The sequence below is a fragment of the Cynara cardunculus genome, assembly GCF_001531365.2.
Source record: "Cynara cardunculus var. scolymus isolate 2C chromosome LG 1, CcrdV1, whole genome shotgun sequence".
NCBI classification, from domain to species: Eukaryota; Viridiplantae; Streptophyta; class Magnoliopsida; order Asterales; family Asteraceae; genus Cynara; species Cynara cardunculus.
In genome coordinates, this window is record NC_037528.1 from 7,027,252 (window position 1) to 7,042,791 (window position 15,540).

Genomic DNA, 15,540 nt, shown 5'->3' on the forward strand with positions numbered 1-15,540 from the left:
CAAAAATATAATTGATAATTAAAGTAAATATTTTATTAAAATCATTTAGCACAGTTTTATTTTCTATGAAAGAATACAAGTATAACTCTCTTTTTTTATAATTTACATACATATTATTAGAATTGTCTAAAAACAGCATATGTTTTTGAATCATTCTATGAAACAACCAAGAAGACCATTTTGTAATCACAAGTGATTCAACACTATTGGTATAAAAGAATAACAGAACATCAAATTTGTTATACTTATCTACCAATACTAAATAGTATATAAAAATTGATGATGTAGAAAATGGATTCATTTTTTAGGTTGGAGATGCCCTTAGCACTCACTCTCAAATGTCCATTTATGATCCAATCAATTACAACTTAAGTTTGTACAGTTGCAGGACCCTGGTATAACAGTAATATTAACCGTAAACCACAAGAACAAGAACAATAAATTGTAAATGATACACACCCAATTGGTGGAGATAAGCATCAGTACGAATACGATTTTGATTCTCATCTCTGTCTCGAATGCGTGTGGGGGATATGTCTACATTGGACATCACGGAAATCACGGAATTTGATTCAAAATGAACTTCTATAGATTAAGAATTTAAGATCGACACATGTGCGCAATTGAATCTCAAAATATGGCATAGTAGCCCTTTTAAGATGACAAAAGTATGGCATGAAGAAAGGTAATTGGGTACTTAATCTCGCAATAAACAAAAAACTAAGACAGAAAATGAGAAAATCATGCCTTGACATAGTCTCAGATAAACTAGCATCTCTCAAGTATTAGTGGCCCTGGTGTAGATTTGTTGACTAGCATGAGCAGATACCATCCTGATTGCACCTCTTGCCATCAAATCCTTGATTGCCTTTCGTGCCAACGATCCATTGATCTTAAAAAGAACAAAGTTTAACCGAGAGTGAGATAGCTTACTAGTATGCTTAGAACAAAGGAAAAGTTAACTGCCTCAAGTAGCAGATGCTATAGATTCTTATGGATTGGATCCAAAATAATTCTTGGATGCAGTATTCATTCCAGTTATATGGGGCCTTCCCTGTTGTTTGCAAAGGGCTATGTCACAATGAACAACTACTACAATAGAGGACAAGAACATGGGATAATATCCTGCTATATATAAGTTATGACTTTTCCATCCAAATGAAACAAGTTCTTTTTGTTTTTCTACTTTTAAGTAAAATACTTGGATCCTTTATTGTGACTTTTCCATCATCATTCACTTTATGTTAACTCAAATGTGAACAAACTGAAAAGGAGCACACAAAACATTGCGTAAAAGATTGAGGACAGAATGTTACAGTACCCTTAATCTGTCTGATAAAATGGATGGAGTGATCAGCTTGAACTTTGGAGCTTCAGATAGAAGCTTATCATAAGTTGCCTTATCAAATAGAACCATGTTGTTCACCTTCTCCTTTTGCTTTCCTTTGCTCCACTTCTGAAAAACCAAATCACAAACAATCATAAGCTTTACTTAACTCTAAAGACAACTTAAATTCCCAATTATCATACAAGAATGCCCAATCTTCTTTTTTCTTTCCGTTTCCTTTGGGAGTTTGTGTGTTTTGGGGGGGGGGGGGATATTTCCTGTTGATCGTGGTCTGTCCAAAACAACTGTTATGTCCTATTTGGAACATAAGTCTTCTTGCTCTTGTGCTAATTTTCAACATTTTTCTTGTCCAAAAAAGGTGTTCATGTAATAATTTATTGGATATCCCAGGGAACAGTCATATTACCAAAAACATAAAGATATAAAAATGCATATCTAACCAACCAGTTTTCTAGTGGAACTGATGATAATGATATAAGTTTATTTATTTTTATCAAGAAAAAAAATTGATGAGCATAACAGGTATAAACTACCGCCACAAAAATGAAGCAAAACCAAAGTTTTGAGTAGAAATGCTACACAAGAAAACTTCCACCTGTACAATTGTTTGCAAAAAAACCAAGCTCACCAAGGAAATGTGAGTATTTAGTACAGATAACAAAAGTGGAATTTATGCGTCAAACATGTATGCGTCGTTTCAAAATGGATATGAGATCTAAAACTTTGGGAAAAAACTATGCAAATCATATTAACGGTTATAAGATGCAGTACAGCTAGAACAATGGCAGGGTTAAATTGCACAAAAATCCATATAAACTTGTGCATTTTGGAATGTGTAAGGTTTGGTTCACATCAAAAATTGAAGTGTTTTTCTTTGAGTTGAAGCAGAGTTAGTTTCAGATTGCAACAGATCGATGATCTCATACTGCATAAAAAGTACTACATTAAATCTGAAACCATAATACACGATTTAATCGCTAGAATAGCAAAATCGAAAGTACAAATACAAATATAAAGGACATAGCCACAAGAAAGAATGAAATAAATTAGTTCAAAACTCTGACCTTCTTTTTCTGCTTTCCACCACCAGACTTGGCCGGTTTAGACGACGGAGGGGGAGCCTTCTCCTTCTTGGGAGCCTAAATTCAGCATAAGATGAATTTGTTACACTCTCAAGAAAATCGAATCAAAATAGCAAAGAAAAGGCGACGAATCATAGATGAAAAACTTCAATGGGTTGAACTTACCATGATATCTGAAAATCTGTAGTTCGGCTAGACTTGCAAAGTTCTGAAGAAAAAGAAGCTGCGCACAGAAATGGAGTTTCTGTGTTTATTTATATAGCTAGGGTTTTGAAGGCCTTGGTTAAAATTTGGGGTTGTTTCTATCGGGTCGGGTTATAATACTTGACCGGTCTTTTGGGTTCGAACAATATCGGATTCTATACACTTTTAGGCGCTATTCTCATGGAAATCTACCATAAATAAAATAATTTTTTTAGATAAATTGTATGAAAATCAGTGGTGGATTTTTGTCAAACCGAGTCATCTTTGACGTGTATTTGGGATTGTTTATTTGAAACAACTTTTGTTTTTCTCTAAAAACACTTATCAACTTATTATAAGTTAGAAGAATTTAACTTTTTTAAAACTTTTTATTACCGATTTGACACCTCAAAAATGTTTATTACCGGTATCACATCGGAATACGTCAATAAGTTGATTTTATAAGCAATCCCAATTCCCAAACACCCCTTACGTAGGATCAAAAATCTGTAAAATCGTTTGATTTGTTTTTGGCTGAATTTTGCATTTTCAAAGAAACTTTAAGTTTTTGGTTTGATTTTAATTTTCTTTTAAAAAGTTTTTTAGTTGATTTTGAAAGATTTTTTCATTTTCTTTTTGTTGACTTTGAATCACTTTTTCAGACTTTTGGTTGACGTCTAATATCCTTGAGCATCCCTCAACTTTGCATTTTTTTTGAGCCACTTTTTCAGATTTATGATCTGTTGATCAAATTCATTTTATTCTAAATATGAATTTGATTTTTTTGGAATAATATCACAAGCTATGCTTCCAAAATATGAATTTGATTTATTTGGAAGAATGTAACATGTTATGTATGTACTAATCCCATCAAATTGTGGTTGTTATATACGGTTGAAATCGAATCCTATACATATGGGATATTCGACCACATCCCCCATAACCTCAACCGCTACGTCACAACCCTTGTGATTTATGAATTTGATTTTGGTTTCCCTACAATAACGGTTTTTATTCGTATTGTCTTAAAATATGACTGAAAATATAATTGGTTTTATTAAATTATAATTTATCCCTTTTTACATAAATCAAGTCCAAATAATATCCAATGTTTACAAAAATTCTACTAAGAAAATATAATAGTTATTCTCAGTTATGTATAGAGTGTAGACGAGAACACTAAATTTACCAACGAAAAACAAGACTAAATAAGTGAAAACCAACTATGAGAACACACAATATATTAATTTTCTATGATAAAACTATGAATTGAATATTAACAAGTAACAAATACTTCAATTTAGGGGTTGTTTACCAAATACTTGCCTGGTAAATACGAATAAGAGAAACTCTGTTATAGCCATTTCTGTAAACTCCTTTCTTTATTAGCCCATAAATTGACAACCCAGATAAATCACAGAGTATAAATCCATGCATATTTTATACCTTATAGATTGTGGTTTGTGTATATCTTTTGTAAATCCTTTTAAATCCCTTCATTATAAGATATAAGATCGATTGTAATCGCAGTAAATCAATGGTACTTTATCCATATATGCAAAGCAGGGATGGACCCAGAAAATTTTTCATACGGTGGCACCATATAATTAATATAATATAATATATATCAAAAAATAATTACAAAAAATATGGTTTTTATTGTACCGATAAACAACTCCTAAACTTTTACCCGACTCGTCTTCATCTTTTGAAAACGGTCAATATATACCCAAAAATAATTACAAAAAGTATGTTGAGAAACAACTCCTAAATTTGTCCTCAGCGTGTCTTCATCTTTTGGCAACGATTCTTACCACGGTTAGTGCTTACCGGGTAAATTGTTGCATACAATGTCGTTTTGGTGGACTAAAATCTTACCCGGTAAGCACTATCGGGTAAGTATTTAGTAAACGACTCCTAAATCATATTTACTTTTTAAAAGTATAATTAACTCAAAAACCAGTTAAAAAAATATAAAACACTATAAAAGGTATAAATGTGTACCATTTTCCATGGCTTAATCAGAAAGTACACATTTTTGTTAAGAGGTAAATTGAAATCACTGATAATGGTTATTTTTGTTAATTCCAGGTTCAAACCCAATGATAAATAAAAATTCTCTTGTAGCCACGGAGATTTAAATACGGTGACTCCGGGTTATCTACAAAAATAAGTGGTCGCTCTAAGATTAGTCGGCTCACATAACGGGTTGGATATCCAGGTTGGTTAAAAAAAACACAACCAAATATCTCATAATTTTTTATTATTATTTAAAATTAAAATAACCAGATTTAAATATAGTTTAATTCATATGAAACCTATTATTTTTTTATAATTAATATTTAAAGCATTGGGTTGTGGAGCTGGTGAGTACCCATACGCTTTATAATTAATATTTAAAGCATTGGGGTTCTCTTCCTCATCTCCATCACCGCCGCCGCATCCTCTGGTTTTCCGGCCTCTTCTTGTTTCTTCTCACCACCTTCATGATGATACGGTAGCACCACTCTTAGAATTTTATAAAAAATACGGTAGCACCTTCCAAAACGATACGGTAGCACCGTTAACAAATCTACAAATTTTACCCTTCGGAGGCGAAATAATACGGTGGCACGTGCCACCCATGGCGACACACTAGGTCCGCCCATGATGCAAAGCAATATACGAAGACTCAAATAAATCATACCATGGGCGGATCCAAACTTTAAGCACCAGGGGAAAGGCCCCCAATCCCGGGTCTCATATGGCCATATGCTTCCCTCCCCCAAGTCCAATCCAACATTCCCCCACCCCATTAATTTCCTGGATAGGCCACTAAATCATACCCTCAAAATCATCACAAACCTCCCTTTTTCTTTTCTATTGCAATTTCTGTAGGAATTGAACCTACAAATTCGCCAATCATGAGTTGGATGCTTTAATCATTGGGGCTATTGGGTGGTGGTCCCGCTTATGGGGTCAAATCAATACGCTCTAACCTTATTCCGGTCTGATCCGGTATGAAATGAACTTATAATCATAGAATTGACTCGATAATCTTTCATGGTATCGGAGCATTTGCTTTCACTATCAACAATCGTTTTTCTATCTACACTCGATGCAGATCAATTAAAAGGATAATTTTTTATCGTTCAATATAAAAAAAAAACTATCAATCTTTCACCACTTATCGAAGAGAGTTCTATATTAGCTATAATCCGGTTACATATCATGGAAAACCGCATAAATATATGACATATTGCAGTAGACTCATGCTGCTAAATCAAGCATTCTAGCAACAAAAGGCAAGCAGAACCAACCAAAATCTGGAAGCAGGTGAAAATTTCAGTAACAGATTGCTAAATAATCCTATTATGTTCTCGATTCTTTTACGTGTTCATCGATCTTGATTCATACACAGAAAGTTCAAGTTAACATGATAAATAGAAAACAATACCTAAAGCTTTGTTGTTAGAAACGTGAAAGCTGCTCAAGTTTACGCGATTGAAAAAACTTGCATCGACCTTTTCCACTAGATTCAATATCTTCAGTTTTCCTCTTTCCCCCTGTGAAACCTAGATTGCTCAGCTTCAACTGCCGCTTGCCTGTCTTACCAGAGGACTGATCTTCATCGGCTTCATCTGCTTCCCTGCAAAAATGAGATTGTAGCAACTACTGTAACCTATTTGTTTTTTAATATACATGGTTCTTATCCTAATTTAATAAGAAAATCAAGAAAAATGTAGATCTTTTTCGGTAACAATCAAGGGGGCGTTTGGTTTGACAAAATGTTTTCAAGAGATTTGGATTTCATGTTGAATTTCATTCTTTATAGATAATTTATAAAACCAAATAATAAATACTTACAAAACGATTTTTTTTTAACATATTTTAAAACATTATTACATACAGATATAAAGATATCCCATGAAATACCAATCATGGGATTTCTAAATCCATTGTATGTAGAATTTTCAGTTCCGGACTTCCCTTTAAACCAGAAGCAGGATTTGGATAGGATCCAATTCCAAATCCCACGAAATCCCACAAACCAAACGGGACCTCAGGTTTACTCTTTACATATGTATAATGCAGACAGTGCTGTAATATTTGTTTGATAATGAAACCTAAACATGTTTTGCAAGACCATTTGATTTCAAAGAGGAAGACAAGGATTAGTACAATGATAAAAGTTGTGTTCTAAAGTCAAATAATCAATGTTTGTTCCTTTTGTACCATGAAAATATCAATCACGTTACAATCTTAAACTATTTTGCAAATTGATTTTGGTTTTATTAAAAACGTAAACGGTTGCCAAAAGTTGTTTTCTATCCAAATCACATATTTTTAAGAACATGAACACACAAATAGAAAACAAAGTTGTTATCACACGAGGCTATGGGAAGGAATTTCAAATGAGGACTCACCATAACACTTCAACACCATCTTTGAAGTAAAATTTACATGTGCCCCAACTGAAGCGAACCAATGACGGGAAGCCAAATACCAAATGTTTGTGATGATCTAACCAATCCTTAGTGCTGGGATCTGCATAGATGTTCATTGTAATTAACCACTCCATAAGTAGATTGATATGGAGACGATCACTAATGACTAAGCCAAACCAGGCCAAACAAACTCGGTATATCTCATCCCGTCAAAAACCCTGGCTTGTGAAAAAGGTTCAGTAAAAAAAGTTAAAATTTGAGAGCACAACTATATGCCACATAATTGCAAAAAAAAAGGATCTTTTTTAGACAGAAATATATAACAAAGCAAAGAGCTAGAATGCACATATAACACAAAAAACTCGTTGTTCCTTCAAAAGATACCACAAACCTATCTGAAGACACTCTCGAACTCCCGGCCTCCCCCAACAAAACCCCCACCTCCCCTCTACAAGCAATCAACTACCCTAATCCACCACCCCAAGAACTACTAACGACTATGGTCTATGAAGCCAAATACACACACACAAAAAAACAAGCTTGTTAACATTAAAAGCTTTTCAAATTGAAGAAACTAAATTATTCTCACCTCCAGGATATCCAGATCCAAAGTTTCTATGCATGTTTTCGGCAGTTTCATCAAAGTTCCAATTTTGCAATGCTCGGTCCCTTGTGACCTGAATGATCAAATATCAGGTGATCACCAAGAGGCCTTTGGTCTAATGGTACCAAGTGAGGCTCTACAACCTTGAGGTTATGGGCTTAAGTCTCTTCAGAGACATAGGAGCTCATATATTTAGCAGTTAAGGAAAAATAAAAAAGAAGACATGAGATGATCAGTCATTCTGAAATTTACCTTAGCGACTATACTTGCTCCACTAACAACTGGATATAGACTATCAGCTTTCTTCGCAACCACAAACTGAATAGACGGGAATCTCTCTGAGAGCTTAATTCTGTACTTATCGGGATCTCCTACCGTATCAACATAAACCTGTAAATACAAATAAGTATTGTCTTCCAGTCAAGAGCCCACAAACAAGTGGATGCAGAATTTAAGCTAATGTGGTTTTCCATCCTTGACTAGCTTTAGTGAAATTTTCTCAGCTACTGGCGATTAAATTTCAGGTTATAACTGCGGCTATTTTACTCTTTTTTTTTCTATAAAGTGGGCTCTCATTCTGAATATTTTTCATGCTAGTATCATGGCATCATAAACCTAGAGGGACCATTAAGGCATTCTGCATCAGCATGCATGGTTAACGAAAAAGCAAGTTCAGGTAGCAATATGTTTGGTATTTCCAAAATCTGGGACTTTTATGTCAAAGAGCTAAAATGCTCTTTCATGAGAAACTTTTCAAGACATGTATTAGAGATGACGAGGGCGTCATTTGACTCGGCACATTAATAGAAGTCTTTGATAATGACCAAATACCTAAATTACCCCTTGCTAGGACATACTAATGAGCTTTTGGACCATGATCCATCTCACCAATACATTGTAATCACTACTAATGAACAAATCGGTAAATCTGCAAAGGAATTTCTCCAAGTCTGCCAAACTATGTCTGAATTCTGACCAATCAGTCAAACTAATAACTAAGTATATACCTCAGTTAGAAGATACCCCACGTCCAGCACCCTCTTGACAAGGCCCATGGCAGACTCATGTGATATCTCGTTCAAGTTGATCTTATTTCTGTTAAGGGGAACAAACGAGATTATTTGGAGTAGTTATTTAACTGGTACAAGATTATTTACTGAAGGGAGTTGCATACTAACTTCTGCAACATTTTAGCTGAGAGCTCCCTAGGATCTATGACATCAACAGCCCAACCAATTGTTTCATCAGACTTCAAACTTCCAAATAACTCCTCTCTTTTCTCTTCTTTCAAAGTCTTTGAATCTGCATAAAATGGAGAATAAGATTATGAAAGAGAATAAGAAAATCCATCTTAAATCAAAATACAAAGCAATAAAAGTCAAAATCCATTACTGGTTGTGACTATATAAATGACCTCTCACTTTGTGAAAAGAGAAAATTACGCAGAGGAAGTACAATCTAGGCTTCAGAAGGAATGGCTCAGCTATGATCGAGTAAACACAAAGGAAATCATAACTAAGGGTATCATATGCAGAGCTTCTACGGTATATGTTAATGTTGTGGTATACCTATAAAACATGATAATGTTATGAAGATTTGGTACACCCAAAAATAAAAGATTCAACTACATTTAGTCATTGGAAAAAATGTGTATTTGATTATTACAAGATTGCAAAAAATAAGTACAAGTTTATCAGAAAACTTACCCACTCACCCAAAAAAATACTTACCTTATGCAATCCTTTTAGACATCCAAAAGTAAGTAGTCATTTAAATGCATACAATTGTAAACTAATGGAATAGCACACTAACAAGGTATAAGACCGAAATGAAAGGGACAAAGCATAATGGATCTGAAAATGAATAGGATGGTTTTATCATTGTTCAAACAAGACATGAATAACAAAAACAGAAATAAGATATAGGGAATGGGAATGGGAATGGGAATGGGAAAGTTTTAATAAATTGCAATGCAACAAAGCATATTCTCTCATGCCCTTCCTAGAAGGGTAGAGCCAAACAGAACTCAAGATTATTCTTGGCTGCAAGTAGAAAAGATATGCAAATTTATATCTAAATGAAGCACATGTGTAAAATTGACCTGTACATAATATCTCCAAGTAAAAATGAGTTACTCTGAACGAATATAAAATCTATTTCACAGATTCAATATAGACTGAAAATTGCAAGGTCAGGGACAGTTTCTTCATTACTTCTAACTGAATCCATGTCATAATCACACAAAAAACTACTCAATATACCATGCCAATCTCACTATTCCATGGGTCTTACCCATTTTGAGTGATTCCTTACATGTCTTCGTATTTGAATCTTTGTTGTCTAGGGATTAGGTTAATGTAACATTAGCCACAAGCAAATCAGTCATCAATCTCCTCGAGTCATAATATCCGTAATTTCTCTACAGTCATAAATTCAGATCTTATCCTGCCAAATTTGATATATTTCATGATTTTCACTAGAATACAAGAATTAATAATATTACTAAACAATCTTCATATGAATTCTTGATACCACTTCTACAATAAAATATGAAAAGAACCACAACTGATGACCAATAAACTCTTGCCCATCTTTGAAATCATGCATCTTAAGCATCCACCAATTAATAAAAATTACAAAGAAAACAAATGAAGTTATAGCCTAGGCCCTGTTTCCCCCTTGAACTTATTTTTAAACCTATAAGACCATTCAAAATCTTCTTTATACAATTGTTAACCTCTTCATATTGAGGCAGCATCTCTGCCCTGTTACTATTGCCGAGTTGAGTAATAAATTTCATCTATATACAACAAGAAAAACCAGCACATTTGTGTTGAGTAACCCTACGCCATTGGAACTTAGCTTTTGGTCCTAGAATTCCAAATTCTAGAAGTGGTTGTATTAAACATTTAAACTTCACAAAAACTAATAATAATTACATCAAGTGAAGAGGTGTAAAAACCATTCATAAACTTCAATATTTTTAGGTTCAAAAACAAATCCAATAGGAAAGAGGTCCCTATATTCAATCATTTAGACATTATGTACATACTTTACATAACCATTCAAAGAATCATAACAGTAATATAACATCGAAATTAGGGTTAATAATGTAGAGGAGACAAAGACAATAAGATACAAGTAGGAACCTGCAAATTCCAAGGTGGAAAGAGTTTTCTTGTATGAAAGCGGACAATACAAGCATCCATAGACCATCGGCCCTGAAATAATTATTACAACAATAAAACTGAAAATTAGCAATCAAAGTGGGGCGAAAATGGAACGTGATTGATGGAAATAGGAAGAAGAGGGGAAAACCTAAAACAGGGCCGCGACCAGCTTCGTCGATTCCCATTATGCAAGGCGTTGAAGCCCATTCTGGAATTTGACCTTCAGATGCCATATCAATGGTCTCTATGCAAGCTTAACAGAAGAGGTCTTCACTCTCTACCTGCTCTACAATAGAATCTATATCCCTCCCTTCTTGTTCCCGCCATAATCTCATGCTTTTTTAAGGTGTTGTTCCCCGGGTTCAGAAAACAGATGGACCATGGTTTGATGGTTTACGTGCTCACCCGGTTCGGACACTAAATTCAATTTACGATTTATAACCCTCGTTTATAACTTGTATATATATATATATATATATATATTTGTCAAACATTGTTTTCTTTTTATTACACCAAATACGCAATTACTTATATAAATCACTCATTTTCCATTGTTATTTAATACAAACATTTTTTAAGATTAGGGCCTTAGCCCAAATTAGCTAAGCCTAAATCAGATAAAAGTCACGACACTCGCTTACCTTATCGAGTATTAGAATAACATGATACAAACATCTTTTACCCGATAAATGATACCAGATGGGAGTCTATTAGAATATTAAAGTGTTAGGGTACTTTGGTAATTTCATTTTGTATTGGGTTAGTATAAATAGGTGCTTTGTATCTCCTTTATTCAAGTCAATATATAATCAGCTTTGGTAAAAGAGTCACTGTCTTTACTTACCTGATAAGATTGTTGGTAAGTAAAATGACACAGTAAAACAATTGGTAACATCATCTTTGCCCGAGTAAAAAATCTGTATGAAACTTTGGATCAATCAAATGCCAAAAAGAATATACAAAAGGGGTACAACATCAAGAAATGAATCATCCATTTTTACATCATCATCAGGCGCTTGGTTCTTGGTTGGTGTTGTTAATATGGAATTAAAAGCATGCATACAAATACAAATCCAAATCCAAATCCAAATCAACCATCTTATCAAACCACCACCATAACTGTATTTCCTAACTACCAACACACTTTTTTCTTCAATTCACCTTACGATTTGGCCTTTAACAACAGTCCCATGGTAGGTCGAGCATCTTTGTGCTTTCCATGCTGTTCTCTGCATAAAAACAAACACAAATATTTACATATTTTCAACTAAATTTGTGTAAGAGGTGGGTAGAAGGGTTAATGAAGTTACTCGACTAAGAAGCGGTAGATGGAAGCGGATCGGTCTTTGTGGGTGCATCTATTGATCAAGTCAAGATAAAGCATGGCTTCATGTGGGAGAAGGCCTTCCATGAAAAATCTAAGCAGGTGGGAATGTGTGGAAGGCATCACATCTAAAGATTGCTCTAATACTTTCTCTTGTTGCTCTTCACTCAATTCTGTTCCTTCCATCAATGGTAGAATCCCCCTCTCTTCCTCTTCAAAGTGCTCTTTGCAGTTCTCCTGCCCATCCAATTATTTTTTTTAATTTAAATTAAGAACACAAAAACAAGATGACAACAAGCTAATTCCTTTGTCATTTCCATTCATTGCAAATGAGCCATGTATGATCAAGAATGCATTTTGACTTTTTAAGGTCAAATGTTTTACCCTCCAAATTCAGATTTCATTTTAATTAGGTGACAAGTTTATGATTTCCTTAACATACAATGTAGTTGCTAAATATATGGTATTCACATCAATCTTGAAGTTGAAATTTAGCCTCGATTTCAAATTGGACAAAAAAGCATACCTGTAGCGATTTAAGGCGAGTGGTTAGACTAAAGAGGGCATCTTGGCATGAAGAGCTCCCTGAATCGAGGACTATAATAGTTTTGATGTCTTCTTTGATGCCATTCATGAGGGGTAGATCTCTAGCATGTTCCTCATTTGCAGATTTAGATAATCCTGCATCAACAAGAAAACACGACAACAGTAATAAGATCGTGTCATCGTGATGAGACAGAGCTACCAGATTTCTATACTGTCACGGAAGGCCATCCGGATCGATGTAAAATTCAGTGGAAAATAAAAATATAAAGATCATCTTTCTGAAAATGTGATTTAATCATTCAGTGAAAAGAAGAATGGGTATTATCTACTTCACTCATCCCATGAAAATTGCAACTAGTTCCATTTTGGTATATCTGATATCAATTCCAATAGTTCCCCTTTTGGATAAACTTACCTATTTGCCCTCATGGTCATCGCTAGAAAGGATTTCTAAGATCGTGTTTGGTCAACAAGAATTTGCAACAACGGAATGGTGCTCTTAGACAACTAAGTAGTTGTCAAAACAGTTCGGTCACGATGCTTTGTAGGGTCAGTTGTTGCAATTTTCATAGGACGGGGGGAAATACAAACGGTGACTTGAATACTTCAATAAAAAAGAGGAACAGAAAATTGATGGTATTCAAGATTGGTTTATTTACAAACCCAATAAAACATACAAACTTATAAACCAATTTTCAACACACTTGTGAGATTGCAGTGTTTATACAGTATTGTTGCATATGTGAAACGTCCAAGACTGTTTTATGTTTGGAAAAATAATAATTATGAATATTTCACATATGAAACAACACTATATTAACACTGTATTTTCACACATGAAAACTGGATTGTAAGTTTGTACGACTTATTGGGTTTGTAAAATAATGGGACTCTTAACATGTTCTTCGAAGAATTATTCCTTAAACAAACTAACCCCATCAATGAAATCATTACAAAATATCGTATCCTTGCTTATGTCAGCAAGATTTCTCTATTTTGTGATTATTGAGGGAGAATGCATTTGACAATCATTTTGGGATGGAGGTACCATTATCCCTTTTGGTGAAAGAGTTGGAAAGTTGATTGAAGAGAAGGCAACTGCAACTATGAGTGGATTGTATGTATGGTGAAGAAGAGAAGTGTAGCTTTTACATAATGTCTTGTGTTTCATCATGAAACCCATCACTAATTGCTAAAAATCAAGTGCATTCATGTTTTCATTTAAAGCAACAATTGTAGCAACTTGACAATAAAGTTATATGAGCTAACAATCAAAAGGAAGACAATTATAAATCATGATAGAAAAGGGTCCACCTTCAAATTTCAAGTGTAAAATGAGTTATTCTTTAACTTCAAAATAAGTACTTGTCTTTGAAAGTTTGGTTATACCAAAAGGGGATTTGGCATAGCGGTATCGTAAAATCTGGCCTCCTAGTAGGTCAGGGGTTCAAACCTCATATTTAGTGAGGAGGGTGTGAGTTTATTTGTATTAATGTTCTAATAAATGTTACAAACATTAAATTCTTCATATTAAGTGCTTAAACATGAATGGTATTCAAACCCAAATACAACCATTTATGAACATCTTATCTACAACCCACAAACCAAATTTAGCAACAGTTTCAGGTCAGCCATTGTTACTTTCTACTTACAAATTCATATGGATTTCTTGTGCAATTTCATGATCGATATAGTTCAGATTGTCAATTTTGTTAGAGAGATAGGGTAATTGTCACAGTTTTCTTGAAATATAAGAGATTCACACCAATTTTCGTTAGCTGGAAACTATTTATTTGACTTCCGGAAGTCAAAATCGATCAGATCTATTACCAATACAAATAATTGTAAATTACTAAATCTTACCTCGATCTTCCCTTTCCAAAATTGGAAAGACGATCCTCTCCTCCATCTGGGCATGTTCAAGCATCACCTCCAACAACTGTGAATAGCTCTTCCCATACTTCTTCACCTCCATCCGTGCACTACCCATCACTGGATCGCCCTTCGACCGGCCGCCACGAGCCGCCAAGTCCTCCCCCCACCTCACCATCCTCTCCAAATGCCACAGCAAACTCTTATGCTGCAGCACCGTCGCCGTCACCACTACCGGCGTCGTCTCATTGTACGTGCTCCAGTTGCTTAGGAGCAGCGGCTTCGGAAACTTGGCATCCAGATAACGGAGAATGGTAACCGGCGACCCCGATATGACGTCAGATCCGAACTGAATCACTGGCGTAGAAAACCCAAAATCGGGCGTTTCGGATGGCACGAAAAGTAGAGTGACAGGCTTGTGGAGGAGCGCGAACCGAATGTAGGAAGTGGCTGGGGTATTCGGCGAACCGTACAGTCTAACAACCGGCAACGGCGACGGTGACGGCACCGGGGACGGCGACGGTAAGGGGTTGCTGGTATCGTAATGATCTTTTCTACGGTAATCAATAGACTTTTCTGGTTTCCGGTAAACTTTATCTGAGTTTTCTGTTTTCCGGCCAACTTTATGGGAGTTGTCTATTTTTGGGTAACGTTTATCAGGGTTATGATCTGGGTTTGTTTTCTTCAGGGTTTTTGAACAATTCCCCATTTAAAAACAGGGGTTGGTGATCTGGGGACGAGGGGAATGAGGAAAGTGTTGAGGGTTTAAATTTAATGAAGCATGTTGAAGAAACAGCGGAGGATAATATTCGAAACTTAGATCGGAAGATAGAAATAGGGTTGGAAGAGTTGCTTTGACGAAAGAAAAGTTAAGAATGAGAATGGATAATGATTCCTATTATATTCAGTGTAGGTCTCTGGGTGCACATGGCAACAATGTTAGTTCTCTACATATTTGTAGAGGGGAAGGATGGAGGGAGAACA

At 34.9% G+C, this 15,540-nt stretch overlaps 3 protein-coding genes across 3 annotated transcripts; all 3 read right to left on the reverse strand.

Annotated features, from left to right (window-relative positions):
* Nucleotides 1–549: 549 nt before the first annotated feature.
* LOC112512172 (40S ribosomal protein S25) lies at nucleotides 550–2,671 on the reverse strand. Its single transcript, XM_025118038.1, has 4 exons — nucleotides 2,596–2,671; nucleotides 2,413–2,487; nucleotides 1,322–1,456; nucleotides 550–892 (listed from the first exon to the last, which is right to left on the reverse strand). Exons 1-4 carry the CDS (start codon nucleotides 2,596–2,598, stop codon nucleotides 779–781), a joined length of 327 nt encoding a protein of 108 aa, XP_024973806.1. The 5' UTR covers nucleotides 2,599–2,671; the 3' UTR covers nucleotides 550–778.
* A 3,233-nt stretch (nucleotides 2,672–5,904) lies between these two features.
* On the reverse strand, nucleotides 5,905–11,168 carry LOC112523746 (ribonuclease H2 subunit A). Its single transcript, XM_025133423.1, has 8 exons — nucleotides 10,963–11,168; nucleotides 10,794–10,865; nucleotides 8,823–8,946; nucleotides 8,652–8,739; nucleotides 7,897–8,034; nucleotides 7,630–7,717; nucleotides 7,020–7,140; nucleotides 5,905–6,241 (listed from the first exon to the last, which is right to left on the reverse strand). Exons 1-8 carry the CDS (start codon nucleotides 11,045–11,047, stop codon nucleotides 6,064–6,066), a joined length of 894 nt encoding a protein of 297 aa, XP_024989191.1. The 5' UTR covers nucleotides 11,048–11,168; the 3' UTR covers nucleotides 5,905–6,063.
* A 586-nt stretch (nucleotides 11,169–11,754) lies between these two features.
* On the reverse strand, nucleotides 11,755–15,432 carry LOC112529542. Its single transcript, XM_025140866.1, has 4 exons — nucleotides 14,548–15,432; nucleotides 12,665–12,819; nucleotides 12,125–12,375; nucleotides 11,755–12,043 (listed from the first exon to the last, which is right to left on the reverse strand). The coding sequence occupies exons 1-4, from the start codon at nucleotides 15,263–15,265 to the stop codon at nucleotides 11,977–11,979; spliced, it is 1,191 nt and encodes a 396-aa protein (XP_024996634.1). The 5' UTR covers nucleotides 15,266–15,432; the 3' UTR covers nucleotides 11,755–11,976.
* Nucleotides 15,433–15,540: the final 108 nt, after the last annotated feature.